Source organism: Rutilus rutilus, assembly GCF_951802725.1.
Source record: "Rutilus rutilus genome assembly, chromosome: 18".
In the NCBI taxonomy this organism is placed as follows: domain Eukaryota; kingdom Metazoa; phylum Chordata; class Actinopteri; order Cypriniformes; family Leuciscidae; genus Rutilus; species Rutilus rutilus.
In genome coordinates, this window is record NC_140231.1 from 22,358,267 (window position 1) to 22,382,167 (window position 23,901).

General features: G+C 37.2%; 1 protein-coding gene across 4 annotated transcripts in view; it reads right to left on the reverse strand.

Moving 5' to 3' along the window:
- vav2 (vav 2 guanine nucleotide exchange factor) overlaps positions 1–23,901 on the reverse strand; it is a 199,123-nt gene that overhangs the window by 13,828 nt on the left and 161,394 nt on the right. For 2 of the 4 annotated variants that reach the window (XM_084386491.1, XM_084386493.1), the window contains exons 6-15: positions 20,957–21,055; positions 19,558–19,626; positions 17,873–17,973; positions 7,753–7,852; positions 5,111–5,206; positions 3,169–3,237; positions 2,881–2,967; positions 1,482–1,567; positions 1,268–1,400; positions 872–886 (exon numbers count right to left, since the gene is read on the reverse strand). In XM_084386491.1, coding sequence (XP_084242617.1) covers positions 872–886; positions 1,268–1,400; positions 1,482–1,567; positions 2,881–2,967; positions 3,169–3,237; positions 5,111–5,206; positions 7,753–7,852; positions 17,873–17,973; positions 19,558–19,626; positions 20,957–21,055 — 855 coding nt within the window. The remainder of the gene's footprint in view (positions 1–871; positions 887–1,267; positions 1,401–1,481; positions 1,568–2,880; positions 2,968–3,168; positions 3,238–5,110; positions 5,207–7,752; positions 7,853–17,872; positions 17,974–19,557; positions 19,627–20,956; positions 21,056–23,901) is intronic. The other 2 variants (XM_084386492.1, XM_084386494.1) reach the window with 1 other exon arrangement.

Below are 23,901 nucleotides of genomic sequence, written 5' to 3' on the forward strand. Positions count from 1 at the left end.
CATACTCTTTTAGGAGTACTGCGAATTTGGACATACTTCTTTTGTCACAAACAGATTTTCGGCTACTGTATAGTAGGGAAGTATGTGATTTTGGATGCAGCCATTTACTTAATTCCTGAATGAATCAGCCGTTTGAACGAATCTAATGAATGAATGAATGACTCAATATCTTACTCATTTAGACATTTACCACCACCTTCTTGCAGTTATAGTTTCTTATTTAGAGAATAATTTCATAAAAAAAAAAAATTCCATATTAATAAAAAAAAACTATTATTACAGGTATAGTTTACACAAAAAAGAAAATTCTGTCATAATTTACTCACCCCCATGGCCCCAATTCTATGTTGTATCAAATAAAAGTTTTTTTTTCTTCCTAAAGCTCCTTTTTTTAATGTCTATTTGATGCTTTTCTCAGCCAAATTTGATGTGCAATTACCAAAAAAAATAAATGAATCATGTAATTAGGTAAAAAAAAATAATCCCTTGACAGCCCTATTTTAACATTTTAAAATGTAATTTGGCAAAGCAGAATTTTCAGCACCATTACTCCAGTCTTCAGTGTCAAATGATCCTTCAGAAATCATTTTAATATGGTGATTTGATGCTGATTTCTTGCTATTATCATTGTTTAAAACATGTTTGTTTTTTTCAGGAATCTTTAAAGAATAAAAAGATTAAAAAAAACCCCCAGTAATTATTTGAATTCTGTAACAATGCAAAAATTGATTTGTAAAAACAGCTGATTCAATTCTAGCAGCATAAAGCTGCTGTGGATCGCTTGAGATGACAGGAAACAGATCACAACATCAGAAGTGAAAGGCATAATCACAGCACCTCAATGCTTACAGAACATGAGCATTCAGCTTACCATTTTTCCACTCGACTGGTAGGCATGCAAAGAGATTGAAGGCAGAGAGGGAACGAGAGAAAGAGAAAGAGAAAGAGAGAGACACCCTGTTACACATGCATTCTCACATACATGCAAACATTCCTGATTGTTAGAATCATGGAGAATGCATCAGCTTCTCTGTATTTACACACAAGCTTGAGCATTTGAAGAGGGCAGAGCATCATCTCTGATTGGTTGAAATTATGAGCATCATGCTTTAATGAACGCAATCCAACTGTGCTATTCAACAAGCAAACGATCAGATCATCCCTTTGCAATTTTAATAAACAAAACATTAAGATCACTGCCGTAATCAATTATGGCAGGTATATTTATTCTGAAACTCCGATGGCTGGTTAATCAAAGGTCTCTCACCTTTTTCATGTCACGGTTATTCATGGGGTCATCTGACATCTTGTAAAAGTGAAGTTCAATGATCTCTTTTAACTCATAGTTATAGCCTTTTCTCTTGCAAACAATCACAACTTTATCAAATAGGAAGATGTATCTAGGTAAACAAAACACAGGAAAAAATTATTACAATCTGTTTTGTAGCATATGAAAATATATAATGAAGGTGCAGTCGTACCTGTCTTGTTTGGTCCGGTTAACTATAGAGCACACTTTAAGCTCTCCGTCTATCTTTGGCCTACCGTACTCCTCTAGTTTCACCTGCTGTGAATTACACACACACACACACACACACGCGCACACAATACATTTATATAGACATAAAGGCTTGAGGAATTTTAAACATTACTCTGTGACATACATCCAAGCATCACTTGTTCATGAATGGAATATTACAAGTTAAATAAAAGTTAAAGGCAATGAATTCAGTATCTTATTGCATCAGATGGAATTGCAAAAGTAATGACAGATTTCTCAAATACTGCCCGTCTAAAACTAAAAAGTTCTAAAAACTTTTCACTAAAAAACTTTTCGTTTTGTAAGCATGTCAAAGGTTTTGGTTTAGAAACATTTTTGCATGTCAGTTTTGTTTGCAGATTATTTTTGTGAACCAGTCACTGATGAATGTAAAACATTTCTATCAGTCTGTTTAACCTAGAATGATAGTGCTTGTTCTTTCCATCTTTGTAAGTTTTCAAAATATGTTTAATGTAAAAAAAAAAAAAAAATCAAGAGTCTTTGTTTGCAAAATATCCTGTATACATATACTGTATAAACATAAGAAGAGTATCTTAAGAGGTAAAGAGATAAAAGGTACTACAGTAATGCTACAGTTGCTGCTATATTAGGAGCTATTAAATGCATGGCAAAGCCCACAGTGAAATTCTTTTGTCTGTAAGTGTCATGCCTCATTGGCTCATTGATGTATAGCTGCAGGCGTCATCTGCAGCACAGACCCTCACATAAATAAACCAGAGCTGATACACTAACTCCTACATTAGCTACTGGGAGAGGATACACTGATTTCATTCCTTTTAAACAGTCCTAAACATGTTCTGTGCTTGTGGCCTGGAGGCTTTCAGGATTTATTTTACTGAACAGAAATGACAGATGGGGGGCAGGTGGAGGCTTGTAAACAACTAAATGTTTGGGGATAAAGAGGAATTGGCCAGCATGCTGAAATGTGCATGACCTCAGACATCATAAGTCTTGTAAAGGACACAATAGAGGGGTCCAACCTGATTTTTGCAATCCTCCAAAAAAAAAATGCACAAAGTAAAGGCACTATGAATTAGCTTTAGGTCAATTTACAAGATTCTGATACCAGCTGTGATGTTCTCAGTATCGATATTACCTCAACAGAACAGACAGTAGGTTGGCCATTGAATATGCATGATATATTAGCATAGCATTTAACTGGACAGAAATACACATGAAAAATATAATGCACAGGTAGATAAGGCCCATATTTTAATCAAACAGGGTCATAAAATGAATTATTACTGGCCAAACTTTAACGTGTGCACTCTTTCTGCATTGATTATGCCAGTGTATCACACAACTTCATGAACACTTACTAGATTTTCTATTGAGCTCTGAAATTCACTTATTTTCTTCAGGGTTTCATTGTCTCTCTTCACCTCATTGATGTACATGGCCAGGTCCTTCGAAGACAGATAAATAGACAAAGGTAAAACACTTAGATAAAAACTCCCAAGCAACTCGTCCCCCAAAATACACAGTCCCGGAGATCCTTATATATAAAAAAAATCTTTAAGGGATAATTATATTACAAACCAACTCTTGACATCAAACACTGTATTGGGATATTAAGGTGTATATGAGGGTTTTATCAGAGTTCACACCTGCATGGCTTCTAGTGCTTCTTTAAGCTGCTGCCTCTCTGGACGATCCATAGAGTGGCTTACTAACTCCTGCGGAAACACAACACTATAATAAGTCACACATACACACTTGGGGCCCTATTTTAACGATCTGAAACGCAAGTGTCAAAGCGCAAAGCGCAAGTAACTTTGTGGGCGGGTCTTGGCGCTGTTGCTATTTTCCCGGCGGGATAAATGACTCTTGCGCCGGGCGCAAATCTAAAAGGGGTTGGTCTGAAGTAGCTTCATTATTCATAGGTGTGGTTTGGGCGTAACGTGAAATAAACCAATCAGAGCATCATCTCACATTCCCTTTAAGAGCAGACGCACTTTTTCCTTGGCGTATTGCTATTATAACGGCGGATTTGCCAGGCGCGCGCCAAGAGCGGTTCACAGCCGAGGAGACCAACGCTCTCGTCACGGCCGTAAAAGAGAGAGAAGTGACATTGGGGATGGGAGAAACACACCCAAATCAGCTTCGGTTAAACAGGCATATAATAATGTGGGTAAATGTGTAAGCTAGATGTATGCTTTTATAATAAATTATTATATTTATAATAAATTGTCTGTCTATCTATCTATCTATCTATCTATCTATCTATCTATCTATCTATCGTTTGTAATAATATGATTTGCAAAAATGAAAACTGCTGCTTCTGTGTAGATTAGAGAATCACAGTGTATGAGCGTTGTGCACTCTATACATTATGGTCAAGCGTGCGCCCTTAAAATAGCATAATGAACAACGCGCAACGCGCCACTGACTTTAGACTAGGTTTTTTTCTGGCCAGTGGCGCAATTGTTTTATGGAACAGTAAAATAGCACCAGGGAACGTTTGCGCCAAAACACGCCTCCTTTTTTGCGCTGAACCGCCCAGGGAGCGCAAGTTCATTCCCTAGTTTAGCGACGTGCTTCTGTGGAGGGAAAAGCGCGCTTTGCGCGGGTGCAAAATAGGAATGAAACATGCGTCGGTGTACAAAGTCAATGCGCTGGGTGCAAGATAGGGCCCTAGGTCTGTTTATGGTAAAAGGGATTAAACTCACGATGACACATCCAGGTGATATTTGACTATTTCTGTGTTTTTCCCACTAAATTACCTTTTATTATCAATGGAAAGCACGCTTTCTTTCTGCCTCTCACATACTGTACACGCACACTCGCACACAGACGGAAACATAGACGCGCAAAGAAACTTGTAAATATGCATGATATACTGTATTATCATATCATTTAGCTGGAAAGAAATACACATAGAAGCACACTGAATCATTGTTGTCATTGCTGCCCAACAATTGTCGATAAAATTGTTTGCAAGTGATTGCACTGATTGCATTTTCCAATTAACGATGTATATACATGTAAATAATTGTATACATATTTATCATATAAAATTATTGAGGATGTCCTCAAAGGAAGGATGACTTCTTGTTAGATTTAGCAAACCATTTAGAAACAAACATGTGCCATCTCAAACACATCAGCACTCCCTGGATTGGAGTGTATGAAATGGGGTACGGATAATATGATTTAAGCATGGCTGATTTAAACAGTGTCACTGTATCCACCACCCAGTGCTCACTTCCCTATATCCTGCCCTTCTGTCACGTCACACTCTCTGTATCCATTATTAATTTGTGTTGTGAATTAATGATGGTTTGTATCATGCAGGGCGTCCTGTTTTATACATGATCTCTATTAGCAGTGGCTGGGCAGAGTGGAGAGCCACATGGGTCTTGTTGGATGAGGTAAAATGATCTGAATGTTTTATAAGGTTTTGGGGTTCACAGGAGGTGCTGTGCAGCAGAGCAGCTTTCAAACCTCAAACCAGAATAAATGGAAGTTGAACTGGCTCCTTCATTTTTTTTTAAAACTCTCTTAGTGAGAGATGAGCTCATAATATTGTTGATGAGTAGTGGGTCTCACCTTAAGCAGAAGGTGGTATTTAAGGACCCTCTGCATGGGGACAACCAGAAGATCCTGCAGTTTGAACTTTCCCTCCTGGACCTTCATGGTACACTCCTGTAAACGAGGATTATTGCAACAGGTAAGCAGTTTTTAAAAGGAAACTCCAGAAAAAATATGGAACACACTAAAAAAAGTAGTAGTATTTTAAACTGACAATCACTGAAGACGGCCTTCAAGAATGTGGCATATTTTAGAGTAGAACAAAATTGTATGGTGAAAAATAATGTAAAGCAAGACTTTTATTGATTAGGATTTCATTGGATCATGGAAAAATCATTGGACTTGAAACAAGTTATTGGTTAAAAAAAATTTCCCCAAATTGTATCAATGGTTATGGTAATTTATTTATTTAAAATAGTGTATACTATAGAAACCTGTTTTCACACACACATTTTTTTTTTATATCTCACACCTGCAACTTTACATTTTCATAATTACAAATTTATATCTCACAATGTGACTTTACTTCATTTATTAAACGCAATTATCTTTTTTTCTACTGAGGTCGAAACAGGCTTCAACAGTAAATAATCATGCACAATAAGATCAAAAACAGTCATTTAACAATTCAATAACAAATAAAAAATTCATGTTGTGTCCAGGGTATAAACTGTATACCAGATGTTATCTTTTCCTCTGCACTGTGTATTTGTTGTCTTCAGTTTATGCGTTAATCTCCATTTTTAATCTCCCTGTTCTCATGTGACAATTAAGCAAGGAGGACAGACTACCCAAATGTCACACTTGACATTCAGAATAGCCTGAGGAAGAGGTTCATCATCTCTATGACTGTCAGTGACTCCACTTCCCTCCTGATGAAGGATCTCTGACTAATCCATTACAAGAGGCTCTCGTCTCTTTCCACAAGGTCTCGTAACTGCACTCTGAATGGACTATACTAGATTACAGAGCCCTTCTTGTGTGTGAGATAACAGAATGATAATTATGTGAATTTGTCAACAAGTGTGTCCACAACTGTGGTTGCTGTGATTTCATCTGTAATCTTCTCTAATCCCGCCTGGAAATAATGGCTTCTCTCGCCAGTATTTATTTTTGAAGTCATTAAAGTAACCCACACTGCCTCAGACTGGCAGGCACAAAAACAGCCCTGTAGTCCTTCATCCTGAGCAGCATTAGCACAGAGTAAAATTAGTTCATGTCCCAAAACTGTCAACAGCAGTCTGCCGAGAGCGAACGCTGTGCAGGGGCTGACCACTGGAGCGGTTTCTGGGAGAAAGAGCTGTTAAAATAGTCTCTTTGAGGCAGTGTCTCTGCACTGGCTGATGATACATTTTAACTGAGAGAGTGAAACCTGCACGTTGTTTAGTAGATATATTGAGCATGATTAATTTTTTTACTTGTGTATATATATATATATATATATATATATATATATATACATAAAAATAAAATGACAAAATTACATTTTCTGGAGTGAACTATCACTTTAAAAAATTAATCATGCTCAATAGCTTATAGTATATATATATTTATATACATACATACATACATACATACACACCCACATTTAGTAAATACACAGTATAAATGACACTGCATACATGAAACATCAAAATACCATTAAAATTTATAATATTAGACTGCTTTTAGAAATTTCAAGCACTTCTACTAATTAATACTACTAATGCCTAGTTCACACTACACAACTTTAAACGTCGGCAGATCACTGTGCTGTTTAGACTACATGACTTGCTCTGGAGTCTTGAAGTCGTTGTGGTGTTCACACTATGTGACACTACGTAAATGATCGACAACAGGGGGTTACACACTACATCCAACGACTCTATCCGGTCCCAAAACCACATTTTGTCATGAAAACATGCGCAAGAAGTGGAATGGGAAATGGCGCATTCCAATGGCGCATTGTCTATTTGAAAATGGATGGTGGGACAAAATTGGCGGTAAAAAAAAAGTATTATATATATATATATATAAATAATACAAATATAGATATTTTTTATACATGTTATATGGGGGAAAAGCAAATAATTTAACTTGATTAAGGTATTTATCTAACAAAATATAATATAATATAATATAATATAATATATAGTTTGCGCAATGATCTGTTTAGAACCCTAAAAAAAAAAAAAAAAAAAGAATATGAAAGGATGGATAAGCACACGCGGGCAGCAGGGATTGTCTGTCAGAGAGAGTTGGAGGTGAGTAAAACATTATAAATGAAAAAGCAGCTGCCTGTTGTGGTTTGGCAACGACGGTTACAAATACAAAAGGCTTTTGTAATGTCATAAGCTGATCATTGGCTGTTGCTCGTCGCGACATGTGACACCACAGGCAATCGAGTCGGCCGACAGCTACAGATATTTGGCATGCTAGATATTTGTCTGGCGTCGGCGATGTGTCAGCGAGCGTTTTTGATGCATCGTTAAGTATTTCACACTTAAAGATTGGCGAGCACGGATCACCCGCAGATTTGCACGCGATTACAGCCCGACCTGTCGGCGAGCTCGTTGACTTGCAAATCGGGCTTAAAATCCTGTAGTGTGACCTAGCCATAAATAACATCTGTGTACCATACAATAAATCAACTGATGAGTCTGATTATAGTAAGAGCCTACCTCCACTTTATACTTGACATCTTCCCGTGTGGCAATCAGCTCATCCAGTGTCTTCTGAGCATTCTCCATATGGCTGCAGTACTGGCCGTAGATGAGCAGTCTACAAAAGAAAGATCAAAAGACTGATGCCATAACCCTGCGATGACATTCAGGCCGTTTCTCAAAGTGCTTTCTTAAGCGTTCTTGCGTCCTTGTGTTTTGCGTACTACATCATCAACTGTCAAAAAACAGTTCCAATCCTCAAAAACGCAAGTACAGAGGATGCATGAAAGTACCCCGGATGTGTTCTTGATAGGATGCATTGAGTGCAGACTTGAGAGAATCGAACCCTTAAAAATCTCAAAAATCATTGTGGGCGGACAACGTACGGTGGCTTGTAAGCTTTAAACTTTTCTTGTTTTCACTTATGAGAGCTGAAAGCTTGCAAATACGTGACGGCTCGTGAAAGTAAACATTTGTCGTTTTATTAGGCATAATTTTAATAAAGTTCTAATACCTGGAGAAAGCCTGTCATACTTTTTAATTGGCATATTTAAAATAATTTTAATATTGACAAAGAGTCAATTTTATACATTAATTATACATATTAATTTACACAAATACTCATGTGAAATAAACATATATAAAATAAAAACAATCATGTAATTAAATATTTTAATAGGTTATGACATCTGTGATGTTATTGTGCACTGGATGGTGCTGTCCCACTGCATTATTTGTGCTGAACGCTAAGTTGAGCAACACGATCACAGCACATCTCAATTCTCACAAAGATGAGTTCTGTGTCCTTGTGTCCTTCAGAGTACGTTCTTTCAAGGTAGCCTGGCATGACCGGTCTCCACGAGAATGCATGTCCGTTCTTTGCAGTCTTAGAATTGAGAAACAGCCTAAAATCAGTCTCAACATATTAATAAAACAGTTACATTATATGGGAAAACAACAGATAATTTGTGTATAAATAAATTCATTTGGGTTTTGAACACAGAATTTTCATCCATCTTTGGGTTAATTAAAAATTTTACTTGAATATTTGAAACCATTAAAAAGAAAAAGTATATGCTACAAGTGATAAACAGATAGTCAGCGTTACATGATTTCATAATGAAGCTACATCTGTTGTGCTCTCTTTATCAAATGAATCTGAGTGAAGCATTTTGATGGATTCTGGATTATGTACAAGTTAATTTGGGCCACTGAGAACATCAAGACACAATTTGTTAGATTTCACAATTGACTCCTGATAGTGATCAACACATTCTGGAAGCAGCTCAAAGTAATCTAGCCTAGATGATGGCACCACGTGGGGCACAGATTTCTGCCTCTGAATTAAGTAGGACACACATTGGCACAGTTGGCAAGCTCAAACCCTTGGATACTCTCGGCTTGCCTTACTCCTAATTGTAGTCTTGGTTAAGCCAGTTTCACTCTATAAAATATAATCATCGCTTAGTTATCCTTGATCAGAAGAATAAATTGCCTGTAATTCCATTTTCCCATAAATTGCCAGAATCACAAAAAAGAAAGATACAATCTGGAAAGATAAGTGGTCTGATCAAAGCAGATATACATTTATAAATCCAAACTGGATTATCCACTAATGAGGGCAAAACGCATGTGGATGGGGTCGAATGAATCAATGGATGATGATCAACTCAAATTCAGTTCATTAAGTGTGGTCTATTGAGGTTGTATAATCTTCTTGATGGTCTGCAATCCAGAACAGGCTCTAAGTCTCACTTCTATACATTGACGTGAGCCACCCACTACTGTAAGGAGCGCAAAGCTAACTGAAACTGTAGTCTTGAACTGAAAAGGGGGCTTCCCTGCTGCTCTGTTCAATGTCTGGGCCTCCGTGCCCTTGGGCTAAGCAGGCCTGATTAAAGGCTAATCTGGAACAAGAGAGACGGCTTGGTTCCTCATGGAAATGGACTGATGGAGATTAATGGTGGCCTCGCTCAATTATGAGCTGAAAAGCATATTGAAAATGCGGGAGCAGGTGTCGGGAATTAGCTGTAATAACAGATGTCACAGACATAATTGAACATGAAGGTCTTCTTTACAAGGCAATTTCCAGATTAAATGTTTCAGGTGCCTCATAAAAAGGACTGCAAGGGAGAAGTGCTCAATGTAGGACACGTGAAACAAAGCAAGAATAACGGAAAAAGGAATCTTCATTTAAGTCAAGAACAGGTTGCAATTCCTCAGTATTTATATATTATTCTAGTATGTGTGTATATATATATAGTGTGTATATAGTAAGCTCACGCTAAATCGGCCCAAAGTCCGGCGTCCGACCAGCGCGGAAGGTCTTAACGTGTTACTGTCCTTTTCTCGAGGCAAAGTATTTTTTTATTAAATGCAATACATTTGAATATGTATTCTCTCGTTATTTCATCTGACTCCATAAATGAAAAGGTTTTAATGATATCTGTAGATCATTAATTATGAGCAAATGTCTGACTATTCCGTTTAACTCAATGAAAATAATGTCAAAGTCAGTTAGAATAATCAAATGTAACAATTTATTATGTCAGGTAAAAGTATCATGCCAATTTCATAATCAATTCAAAGATAATTGATACAAAACATCAAATGCTCTAGAATAAAGAGAAAAGATGCAACCCAAAATTGAGAAATACATGAGGCTGAGAGATCTCTCTCTCAGCCTCACGGGCGAATCTGAGTTACAGAAAAGGCCTCGATCTCCCTGCTGCATTTCATTATATAGACAAATATATTATGTTGAATGTTTAATTATGTATTAAAAGTTTAAATAATGCATACTGATGACTTTAACAAACACATAGACTATCGATTAACAACCTCAGATAGTTACAGTAGATCTACTTACAGTAGGTCGGCCTTTAACAGTTTATACGTTTTCTAAAAAAAAAAAACTTCCATTTGGAGGAAATAAAATACTATCAAAATGTTTTTTCATTTTTTTTTTTTTTTATTTGATTTTAGTCTTTTTTTTTTTTTTACGTACAGATTCCAAACATTTGAACGGCAGTGTATATATGTATGTAACAGAGGCAAGCTAGTAAGAGCTGTTCACGTAAACTTCACTTCCCTGGCCTCAAGCGACTGACGCTAGAGACTAATGCCCTTGTTAGCGCGTCTGCCTTCGTGCTGGAGACCCTGGTTCAATTCCTGTTCGGAGTGGCTAGAGTAGGAAACTTTGCATTCGCTCACAACATTTTTGTGAACTCAATGTTTCTTGAGGGAACGCAAAACATTTGTGAGATAGAACGCAAAAGCATTGATAAATAATTTTTTCTCCTATCTCATATTTTTTCCCTTCACCATGTCCCTTTAGGGGCTTCGTAAATTCCACAGCTGATGTGAGCAGTTTTTCTTTGCTATTTGCTTGTTCAGTAAATTTTTTTGATTGCAGTCTTTTTTCTGCTGTCATTGTTTTCCTTGGATTTGCTTCTCAGTTCCATGCAATGTTAAGCTTTTCTTGGTTTATTCCATGTTTTATAGATGGTTTTAAATTAATCTTTTTTTATTTTAGTTCAGCACTCCATAGTCCAGATGTTAGTTATCTGTACTTAATCTGTGTTTCAGAAAGCCATTCTTTAAGACACATTTAACTGTTCTAGATTAAGGCTTTCTCCTGTCTAAATTTAAACCCTGTCCGGGAAACCACCCAAATGTGTAATACATTTCAATGTGGAATCAAATAAAATATTTCTTTCTAAAGCTATTTTTTTGTAATGTCAATATTTTTTGTTAAAACTGTACCTAAAACCACATCACAAAAAAAAATTCTTGCACTCGAGTAAAAACTATTCGACCATTGCACAAAAGCTGGTCTCAGTTTCTACCCAGGTAATTTCAAGATTAGTTTGAGCAAACTCTGGTTTTTCAGGCTCATGAAGGTGGATTAGTTTTTAGCAGGTTTCATTGCTATGGTAACTTGCGCTACGCAGCTAACCTGCTCCGGAGCAGGTTTTATTCTGGGTCAGAGATCACAAACCCAAACTGGACCAATCAGCTGTGAGCAAAGTGACATGTATCTGATGCAATAAATTTTGCGCTGTCTCTCTTGAGAGAAGTGAATCAAACTGATGCTCTCCATGTTCCGTTTGATTGACTGTTTGCCGCACGCGCTTCAGAGTTAAATCACAAACTCTGGATCAAACCTGAGTTGACAAAGAACATTTATACTGAGCTTTGTGAGAACGCTGAACAGGTTCTAAACCAGGTTGGATTTATCTGGATTTGTCAACTCTAAACCTACTCTGAAACTCCGAGTTTGTTCAGCTAGCTTCATGCAACAGGCCACATGTCTACTATTACTATTATAGTATATAATAGTATCATGGTACTATTACATATCAAAAAGGATAGCTGTGATTTTTTCCCTACCATCTCCATTCACAGTACTCTAATAGATGTCCTTTCATACAAGCAAACAGGCCATGCTTTGTCCATCTGTGCTAAGCATCTAATGGTACTAAATTAGCTAACATCACATTAATGATAAAAAATAAAAATAATCTTGTGAAGTGTGGCATACACATTCAGCGAGCAGATTTGATTAGGAAGCTATATGCTCTTTCATTCAGGGTTGGACATACATTAGTGTGCAATGGACATCATCACTCTTTAATGACCCAGTAATTATGTGTTTAAATGCAATTGGAGTAGAAGTGAAACAGGTTAACAACCAGAAGCAATGCACATCAGCAGTGCAAACTCAAGGAATATGCTCTTTATGAAGATAATTCTGTTGACTGATCCAGCTTGGAGTGCTAAACACTTGGCCTCCACTTCCCCAAGGCATCAGAGTTGTAAGATAAAGGTGCTGAAATAAAAAGAAATGTTGCAATTTGTGTTGTCACCGTCTTATTGGCTTTGTGATGCCAGCAAAGCTTAGACATGCAACATCCTGACAACTGCAATGGCAAAACAGTCAAGGCTATTCAGGCTCTTCTCCAGTTCATCCTGGTTTCCTCCTCCTTTGGCACTTCAGACTGTGAGAGTGGGATGTGACCGAGATGGAAAGAGAGAGAGTGGGAAAAAAGCACTGGGTTGCTTAAGTGTGAATATTCCCTAGAGTGAAAGCCTTTGCCATCGCTGTGTAAACACATGCTCTTTGAATTCATCTCTCTTCCGGTGCTATCGCCCGCTGCACCGACTTTCTCATTATGGCAAATATGTCATGCATGTTATTTCACAGAAAATACAATTTGGTATAGACGCTCTCCTTCCAGCTTCCATCTGTCCATTGCAAAAGCTGGCGAGGAAAATGCAAAGCAAAGTGGAAGTGACAGGCCGGTGAGAGAAGTAATAGCCTCTGACATGAGGCATTGAAGACCCCTCACCTTCACTATAACACAGCCTGCATGGAGTGAATAGTGGCTCAATCTCAACGGAAACCAACTAATAATGTTCCTCAACAACTCTGAGCACATTCCAGCACTATAACTTAAATTATTTTGGAAATAACTCACTCAAAAATTCTTGCTTCAGAGTTTAACAACCTCTACTGTGGTCTAAAAGCTGTGATTTGCCTTGCCTCGAGGCAGTGTCTTAGAAAGCAGCATGCCAATTCAGTTTGAAACGAGATAGTATTTTTGTTCTTCAATATGCCCTTCACAGTGTCAATAACTTCTGAAAAGCTTCTCAATTATTTAATTCTATGGAACGCAGTGCCGCAAAAGGTCACAGGGACTTACAAGAGGAGATAACAAAATTAATTAAAGGGAGCTGGGCTTTTGGAGCAATGGACGGAGGTGTGGAAGATAGCAGCCGCACAACGGCCAAATCCCCTGGCCATTTCTGTCATTGTTGAGAGGACCGTGCATCCCATAATGAAAAAGAGAAACATGCCAATCAGATGAAAAATGTCAAAGGCGAATGACGCAGCCCTGCTTTAATGAAATGAATAATTTGCCAAAAATACTCAGCGTTGTTTAATGCCTTAATGTCACCAAATGTAAATATATTCTGTCAGATTTTATTGCGAAGATTTTTATAATAGCTGCCCACTCTCTTGTGCAAATGTATTTTCTTTTTTTCTTATTAGAAAGAGAAAAAAATCCTACAATTAAGCTGTTCAACTGGCTTTTCCTGCAAAGTATCGACCATATTTTGAGACTGTCTGAGAATTAGATAGTTCAAAGAAAACTGCCACAGTAAGTGAGCATGAGAAGATTATTTGATGGTGATGGACTACATAGACATGCAAACAGGTGAAGAAAGGAAGAAAATGTAGTGATAAGGCACAGAGAGACGGCCATGCGTGTCAGAATGGGGCCGCACTGCTGCTATGTTGTGCCAAAGTGCATGTTAGTGCGAGCACCCACGGAAGACTGGCTCAATGAGATGACAGGCTCGGAATTACATAAAAGAGTACGAGCGAGAGAGGCGGTGCTGTCATGCCGACTCTGCGTGACGCTGCCCGCTGGGCTCGGGGAAGAGCCTTGTAATGGGCCAATTACCTATGCAAACTGACAAATGGAAACAATAGGGCTGTCTCCTCCATCCCTGTTTTCCTTGCTTTTTTTTTAATAGATCAATCCCTGTCACCAACTTAAACAACTGTAAATAGCATATAAACCCATTCTGACTGGGTTTGTTCCCATTAACGTCAGGTAAAGGGAGTTAATAAAAAAGTTTGAATCTTACAGAACATTTTGAGATTGGTTTCCGTCACAGCATGCTGTCATTAATGAAAATGAACCTGTGATTATCATTACCAACATCACAGTAATGTAGAGATCAGGCTCTTCCTGTGAGAATGCAAATGCCCTCCGCAGCTGCTGTATTCAATGAATCTGATGCAGAACAAAGTCCCAGTTCCTCTCTCAAGAGGCTATATGGTAATTCAATTTACCCACATAAGAGATAAGATATCTATGGATGCACTCAAGCACAGGTTAAATTAGATGTCTAGAGCAGAGGAGAAGATAAAAAAGGAACAAAGTCTTTAATGTGCATTAGAACAAGTGGTTGCTTTAAAGAGCAAACTAAAGACTTGAGTCGACATGAAATCAAAACCAACACTTTTATCTAATGAAGTTATTGCAATAAAAGTAACTTCATTTCATTTCATAAAAGTGTTGGTTTTGATTTCATGTCGACTCAAGTCTTTAGTTTGCTCTTTAAAGCAGTCACTTGTTCTAATGCACATTAAAGACATTATATACAGTACAGGTCAAAAGTTTGGAAACATGACTATTTTTAATGTTTTTGAAAGAAGTTTCTTCTGCTCATCAAGCCTGCATTTATTTGATCAAAAATACAGAAAAAAAAGTAATATTGTGATATATTATTACTATTTAAAATAATTGGTTTTCAATTTATTATACTTTAAATTATCATTTATTTCTGTGATGCAAAGCTGAATTTTCAGGATCATTACTCCAGTCTATCACATGATCCTTTAGAAATCAATCTAATATGATGATTCATTATCAAAGTTGGAAACAGTTCTGCTGCTTAATATATTTTTCATAACCTGTGATACTTTTTTAGGATACTTTGATGAATAAAAATAAAAATAAAAAAAAGAAGCAAATTTTTTAAAAATAGAAATCTTTTGTAACAACAATATACACTCACTGGTCAGTAATTTGGGGTCAGTAATTTTTTTTCTGTCTTTTTTTTAAATAAATCAATATTTTTATTCAGCAAGGATGTGTTAAACTGATAAAAAATGATAGTAAAGAAGATTTATATTATTAGAAAATATTTTTTTATTTTGAATAAATGCAGTTATTTTTAACCTTTTATTCATCAAATATATATTAGGCAGCAGAACTGTTTCCAACACTCATAATAAATCAGAATATTAGAATGATTTCTAAAGGATCATGTGATAGACTGGATGTCACATGTGACACTGAAGACTGGAGTAATGATGCTGAAAATACAGCTTTGCATCACAGGAATAAATCATTTTTTAAAGTATATTCAAATAGAAAACTATTATTTTAAGTTGTAATAATATTTCACAATATTACTGTTTTTTTTTTCTTCTGTTTTTAAGCATTAGAGATTTCTTTCAAAAATATAAAAAAGTAATGTTTCCAAACTTTTGACCTGTACTGTATATATTTGTGCTTTTATTGCAATAACTTAATTTGACTAAGAAAAAAAACAAAACAAAAAAACGAAATATAGAAAAAAAACCCTTTTTATCCCTTTAAGATCCCCTTAAAGGGATAATTCATCCAAAAAGTTAATTTCATAATTTTCTCACTCTTATGTAATTTCAAACCTGTATGACACAATTTTTTCCTATGGAACACATATATATTTTGTAGAAGGGTCCAAAGATGTTTTGGGTTATTTAATTTCACAATATCTTCTTTTGTGTCATACAGGATTTGAATGACATGAGGGCGAGTAAACAATGACAGAATTGTAATTTTTAGGTGAACTATTGCTCAAATACAAGGATATTTTGGAAGCTTGCTGTCTGCCACATGATGCTAAACTAATCAGCCAGCTGCTAGTGATGAGTATTTCGGTCGATTTCCTAATTTTGTGTTAATCCCATTTATGCTTAGAGCTTACTATCTTTACTTTCAAAAACATACATTTTAAACCATAGTTACACACTAAAATCACACTTAAATTACATTTGATGCAAGCCTAAAATCATCTTTCTGATTCTGAAAGGCTCAAATTTCATAAGTGCCCACTGAACTGACTAGGGTCACATGTAAAATTGCTGCATTACGTCTAAAATGTTGACTTCCTCATAATCTGCATGTATAACAAAGAAGGTTTGTATAACCCTTGGGTTTGATAAGGCTGCATCCATAAAGATCATGGTCTAAGAATTCCAGCAACGTTAATTCCAAAGATATTACTGCAAGGTCATCTGGCTGCTTAATAAACCAGAACACTAAACCAAAGTTCTCATCTCTGAGGATGCATGCACTCTAATTGCAGTGAGGTCATAATTTTGTGTTACACCTACTTGGTTTTATTAAGTAGGTCCCAGTAAAAAAAAAAAAAAAAAAGCAATTGTGCTTAGTACAGCAAGAACAGAACTCTTATGCAGAAACTGATTTGGAGGGCCTCAGTAATGCCTGATAACACAGAGTTTAATGTAGTGTAGCATTACTAGAATAAGCTGACTGTTACAGGGCCTGTCATTTAGTCAAGCCTCAGTGTTTCTCAAACCAAAGGGAACTGCAGGGATATTTCACATTACTGAGCTGAATCAGCAGTCCCAGACCAATGACCTGGGGTACACCACGTACAGCTGCTCACATTCAAACTTCAGAGAGAATATGAGTGGCTCATTTGCATCTTAATACCGTCCGCTGTGTATGTCAGAGTACAGTATTAAAGGGAGAGTTCACCCAAACGTGACAATTCAGTCATCATTTACTCACCCTAAAGTTGTACAATACAATGAAAGTCTGTGGGGCTCAATATTGTTTTGGAGGCCATTGACTTTTAATGTATGGACTAAAACAGTTGAAACATCCTTCAAAATATATTCATTTCTGATCCACAGGAGAAAGAAAGTCTTAAAGTTTGGAATGACATGAGGGTGAGTGAATGACAGAATTTTCATGTTTGGGAAAATCTTTCTTTGATGTCCTGTTGTTTAAACCCATAGTTATTTTTATGGGTTTAACAAATCAAAAACAATATAATACTGCAAAAAGGAAGAGACTGTATAAAGGCTGGCTAAATCCTCCATCTTCGGTAGATACATAAATGGTGTTATGATTTTGGTGTTATGAATTCCCTGGGTATCTGTCATCCATTGTGGATGAAGTAGCTAAAACATTCTCTATTATCTGGTTATTGATTTTTGATACAGCAGCTACAAGAGACAAAAAGAGCACTCAAAACAGGAAGTGTTCAGCTCTAATGCAGCAGACTCTTGCAGACAGGTCTATTTTCTTTCTAAGCCCTGGGAGCTCTGGGCTCTGATGAGGATTTATTTTAAAATAGCTGGGCTGCTGCGGTCAGACCCTGTTGGTGTGATGGATTTTTTTGGGGGTGGTCGACCGGAGCAAGACTTTGCCTCCTTCACTTGAGGTCATTTAAGCTCAACAGAGGCTTACGGTGTTGACAAAAGGCTGAGATGTTATAACAGAACTGACAGTGATAAACCCACATACTCTGTCAAGGTACTGACCTCTCCTTGTAGTCCAGAAAGATCTTTCCCAGGCCGTTGCCACCGCTCACCATGGTCAGGTCAATGGCCCTCAGCAGAGCAAAATGGACCTTGATGATGTCCTGTGTAAACAAGGAATTGCTAACATCCACCAAAGCATTGTTAATCTATTTGTTGTGCCATATTTTTGTCCCCTCAGAATCATTCACTTGCTGTCAGACACAAGTTTTTGCATGAAATCGATTCGGTGTTCGAGTGCTGTCTGAAACGTATCTCTCTCTCTCTGCGCTTCGGGTGTGTGAGGCTGTGCGCACAGATAACAGTGCGCGAGTCCTGATTTTTGCCGCTTCTTCTGCGTTTAAAATCGTTTGAATGTGTAAATTGGCAAGACAAAACACGTCCAAATGATAAACTTTTGCTCTATGATGGTTAAACTTAGCAGTTAATCCGCAAATCACATGCGTGCCGAACCGTGAGGCCTGGTCTGCACGGATCACGGATCAACTGTGTAATTAATCAACACACTTATCATCATGATTGCTATCTTACCAGAGATGGAGAAAAATCCAACTCCAGTAAGTAAACGTGTCACTGTCCCCAAACATGCCCAAAATGTTCGTACTCAAAAGTGCTTCCCACAAGATTTATTTTTACCACGCATGCACACCAGTTATGTGCAGTGCACCCCTGGTTATGATTAGGCAAGAGCTTTAGGACCCGCATTAATATTAAAAAAGAATTTCAGCGCTTGAGAGACTTACGCGGGAAGGCCTGAAAACAGACGCTTTTGGAGGCGTAGCAATGAAGAGAGGGGTGGGTTTGTTTGGGTTGATTTCAAATATCAACAGTGTTCAACAACAATTTTGGGAGATCGCATACTGCACCTTTAATAGGCTTCCCTTCTCAATACACTCCATATGGCGCTCTTTGTGACGAACAATGCCATATACTTTGTTGGGCATTGAACAGATACAGCAATTGTTTCTACTATGCACTGGTAGGTATTTGAAAAGTGCATATTGTACGCAAAATTAAAACCTGTATACTGGTTAAATACCACCCACTGCAAATGATTTTCTGTGTGATTTCTATATTCAGAGTAAAGGAATTTAGAAGTTCAATACAGATACACAAGATCATCAAATCCGAATAGACTTATATTATTTATATAAGGTCAGAAGAAGCATTTTTTTTAATGCACTTCATTTTTTAAAACAAACAAATGTGTTACTTGAGGTAATAGCTCAGGGTCCTGTCACCTTGGTTGGTCTTATTTTTAGTTTGGTGACAGGATCATGATGCTCATTTTGTTTAGGGGTCGTGTTTGTCTGAGCACATGGCTTCTGTCATGTTTGGTTGCCATGTGCCTTTTGCACTTGACTTTTGTTTGTTTCTGTGTGCCATGTGATATTCTGTCAGTCTGTAGTCTTGGCCCCACCCTCTTGTAAACTGATAATTGGTTTATTGATTTATCTTTTTGAGCTTCCCTGGCTGTTCTGCGTTTGGGTTCTATCAGCAAATCCTAACAAATATTTAGTAAATTCAACAAGTTAACTACAAAAATATGAGATTTTAAATAATTACTTTACACTATTGGCAAACTTTGATATGAAAAAAAAATCGTATGAAAAACGTAATAAATATAAACGTAAAATACCTTAAATACTTTAGGCTGAAAATGAAAAGTACAGTAAATGATCACTCACCTCTAAATTTACAAATATGGCCTCCATCTCCTGTGGCAATAAGACTTGCTTCAGGGGGGTCATATAATTCTAAAAATGTAAAATAAAAAAAATCTGAATTGAATTTCAGAAATGGAAATCAAAGGTCAATCAAACACTTGTAATGAGATTGCTTACACCTTGTTGTGGTTTGGTAATTGTCTTTGACAAACAAAAGTCAAATACTATGTCTAGTGTTCCTGTGGGCATATTTGTTTAATTTGCAAAGCAGAAAGAGATTTCAGTACAATACTGACATGTTTGTCTTAATTAGGAAGAAATGAATCAAATGATAATCAGTAAACAAAGTCTCTGTCTGGAATATGAAATCTGCATGTTTTGACAGGGATTCATCAACTCTACTAACAGCACACTGTCACGCTTAAAATTCAGTTTGTTGTGTGTGACAGCGCAACTAGAAAAAGGGCAGGAATAAACATCATACACTCAAGTTTGTATGATATGTACATACAAAAATGCATGCATGCACGCAATAACCCCCCAGGGCAAGACTGAATCTTTTGCCAACAGTATTGGTTTATTAAACAGACACGTTTTCTCACTTTGAGGTCAGCGCATGGCATTTCTGCCCTGTGACTGACCCCTGAAGCCCAGGGGGCAAAGGGAGGACACATATCAAGAAAAGCACAGTTTTACGCTGTAGCCTAAAACATTGCCAAGACCGCTATTTGCATTATTTTCCCTGCCAACATGGTCTACATGACATCAGACAAAAAGAAAAGTTGTTTTTAGATGTTAATCTTTTAAAAGACTACAAAGGCCGATTAGCCATATGATACTGATTAGCCAATAATAGTTATATTATGGCCAATAACTGAGAAATGACATTCATTTATTAATTCTATAATATTTTGTCAAAAAAAAAAAAAAAAATCAATTGATTTAAATGTGAGGCATCACAACATTGTAATGCAGATTATGAAAATGGATATTGATTTTGAGATTTTAAAGATTACATTTAACTGCTATTAAATTATTTACAAAGGGAACCTAAATATAAAAAGGGGGGAATGGGCATGAACAATTGAACATCCAATATTGATAAATGAAAAAATTTTAAATTCTATTATAGGCCAATAACTGTTGTGGTTCAAATATACTGTGTATCCCTATTTATTTATTTATTTTCTTTGGAATAACATGCATTAATGATTTGTGCACAATAAAACTGTGTATTAATTCAACAGGCCACCGAAGTACATTTGTCAACTAAGGCTCAGTTCTCATCTTTTGTCCTCTCCCTCCATCTATTTTAAGTTACCTAACTGTCCTCAGAGAACCATAGCAAGACCTTGACCCAGTTCCAGGCCTTCATTTCTACTGTCTCTAGCTCTAAGACTTGCTACTCTCTCCCACTCACCTTCTCAATGTCCTCCAGTGTCTTGTAGTACTTTGCCTCTGTCTCCTGAATCTCCACCATGCAGCAGTTTCTCTTATCATCTTCTGTCATGCCCATTTTCTGTTATGGAAAGAAGAAAAAGACACACAAACCATGTTGGTATCGTCCTGCAGGATGCCAGCTCAGCACCTTTAAACACCTACACAAGGTACCGAACTTTTATTTTCAATGGAATTCAGGTCACAATCAGGATGGCCAAAGCACATTACAGTAAAAGACAAAGGTGGACAGAGTATTTCACAACAAAACCTCAAGGGCAACGTTGACAAGGAAGCAAGAGCAAGAGTTTAGTCTTTCATTCATTCAAAACAACATATACTTCTAAGCCTAAAGTACACACACACACACACACACACATAAAAACTGTAGGAAAGTCATAAATGTGGTTTTGATTAGGACTGAGGAATTAAATGAGGTCAATTCACAAAACAATAACAACAGAAAATGATCTAATAGAACACGATGCATTTGATTAAGCATAATCACTGGCTCTTGGTGTAATGCGAGCAGGTTGGCGAGCTTAAGAAAATGGTGATAACACTGGAGCCCAGGGAAGGCACAGCAGCCAGAGGTCAGAGCTGGAATGAACATCACAACACACATTTGAACATCTGGGCCTGGTGGTGCACGAGGCCAAAGCAAACTTGCCCACATCCAGAGAAATTCAAGATCACAAACAATTGTTTCATTAGAGAGCAAGTTGGACAAAAAAAGGGAAAAATCTTTCCAAAGGCAAATATATCTGTGACTTTCACTGACTAATGTGAAACTCCATTGTCTATTATATTAAAAGATAAAGAAGATATAATTAGCAAAAAGCCACAAAACGGTTCAGAATCTTGGTCTCTGATGCTCTTTTTCCACCATGTTTTTCTTATCACCCTCATTTAAGTTGCTGTATTTGTCCCACTGAGAGTCTAATGTGTCCTTGTTGTAGCATCTGTCTGATGACACAGATTGTCAGTCTCAGTCTGAGTATGTGTGTTTGTGTATCTCTGTTAAGGTGGGACCCGGCAGTTTTCTCTGTCTGCAGAAGAGATGTCCTCCCTCGTGTGTTTAAAATAACCCAACATTAGCTCACTCTGTGAGACCGCACACACTCAGATGGACACTGAGTCAGCCTCCCCTCCTTCTCATTTGTAGCAGAGGAAGAAAGACGCCCATCGCTGGGTATCGAGAACCAGTTTTATTTTAGCACTGTTTCCAAATTTAATAATAATAATAATAATAATAATATGTTACATTTATATTGCGCTTTTCTCAACACTTAAAGCACTTTACATATGGCAGAGGGGAATCTCCTCAACCACCACCAATGTGCAGAATCCACCTGGATGATGTGACATCAGCCATATTGTGCATGAACGCCCACCACACACCAGCTTATTGGTGGAGAGGAGACAGAGTGATGAAGCCAATCAGTATATATATGGGGATTATTAAGAGGCCATGATGATGGACAGAGGCCAATGGGTAAACTCTTTTTTGAAGGATTTTTAATGGCCAAAGAGGGGACCTCGGTTTAACGTCTCATCCAAAGGATGGTACTTTTTGACAGTATAGTGTCCCCATCACTATACTGGGTTGTTAGGACCACGCAGACCACAGGGTAAGCAACCCCTGGTGGCTCCAATTTCCAAGAACCGTTGATTTGATGAGATAAAACGCATTTCGATTCTGCTTATCGATTCCTGTGAGTGAATTTCAATGTGATTTTAAACCATTCAAGCACAATAAGATGTGGGCGAGAACTCAATTTGGCACTTGCACGCTGTTTTCTGTGCTGTGCACACATCCAAAGCGCATGCACAAAAACACCTCTCATGTAGTGTATGCACAATGCATGAAGTTCTTTTTCGTGTCTTGCTCTTGAACGGACAAATACAAAATTATGTCAAAATATCCTTGTAAACAGCCAGTTTTGTCTTAAGTGAATGTAAACAGTTAAGAAACAGTATAGGATATTGTTCTTTAGGCTGCTGTTAATGGTATTCATCTGCAACATAATATTTAGTAAAAAGACACAGAATAAATATGTTTGATATCTAAATTTTGGCTGCTTTTTGTTTTTACCTTATTGTAATTGAGACTGGGATTTGATAAGAATCGGAATTGATCAAATTAAAACGATACCCAACCCAACTTCTCGCATGAAATAATGCCTTTTTTTATGTGTGCTTAAAGGATAAAAAAAAAAAAATATATATATATATATATATATATATATATATATATATATATATATATATATATTAAAGGGGTCATATAATGGTACATGCACTTTTACAAGTTGATTGTACTGAAATGTGTGTTGGCAGTGCCTGTACACAACCATCATAAAATTATAAAAATCCATCTAGTGTTTTTTTTTTTTTTTTTATCTCCTTATATGTTTTCCAATCTCTCAAATCAAGCCGTTCGACCTAGTGACGTCACACGATCGGACGCCCCTCCCACGATTGTTGATTGACAGCAGCGTTTCAACACCCTCGCTCGTGAGCGAGCTGTCTGTCATCATAGTCTGCGCGTGTTGATACACTGGAGCACTGTCTATGAGCAGAATGGCGTCTAAGAGATTGTGGTGTTCTGTTCTTGGGTGTAATAAGGAACACAGCAGTCATGTTGATGTTCCTAAATCCGAACCGCTGAAGATGCAGTGGCTGAGTTTTGTTTTCGAAGGGATTCCCCACGATCAACGTCACTGCTTTCATGTTTGCGCGAATCATTTCACACACCAGACTGCTTTACAAACGAGGGTCAGTATAAAGCTGGTTTTGCTAAGAAGCTGCTCCTGAAAAAAGGATCGGTACCAATTATTCCTGCTGCACCTCCAGAAGAGGAAGTGAGTGTAACGTTTTATTAACCTTTATATTAATATTTATATTAATCTTTGCAAATCGATAGCA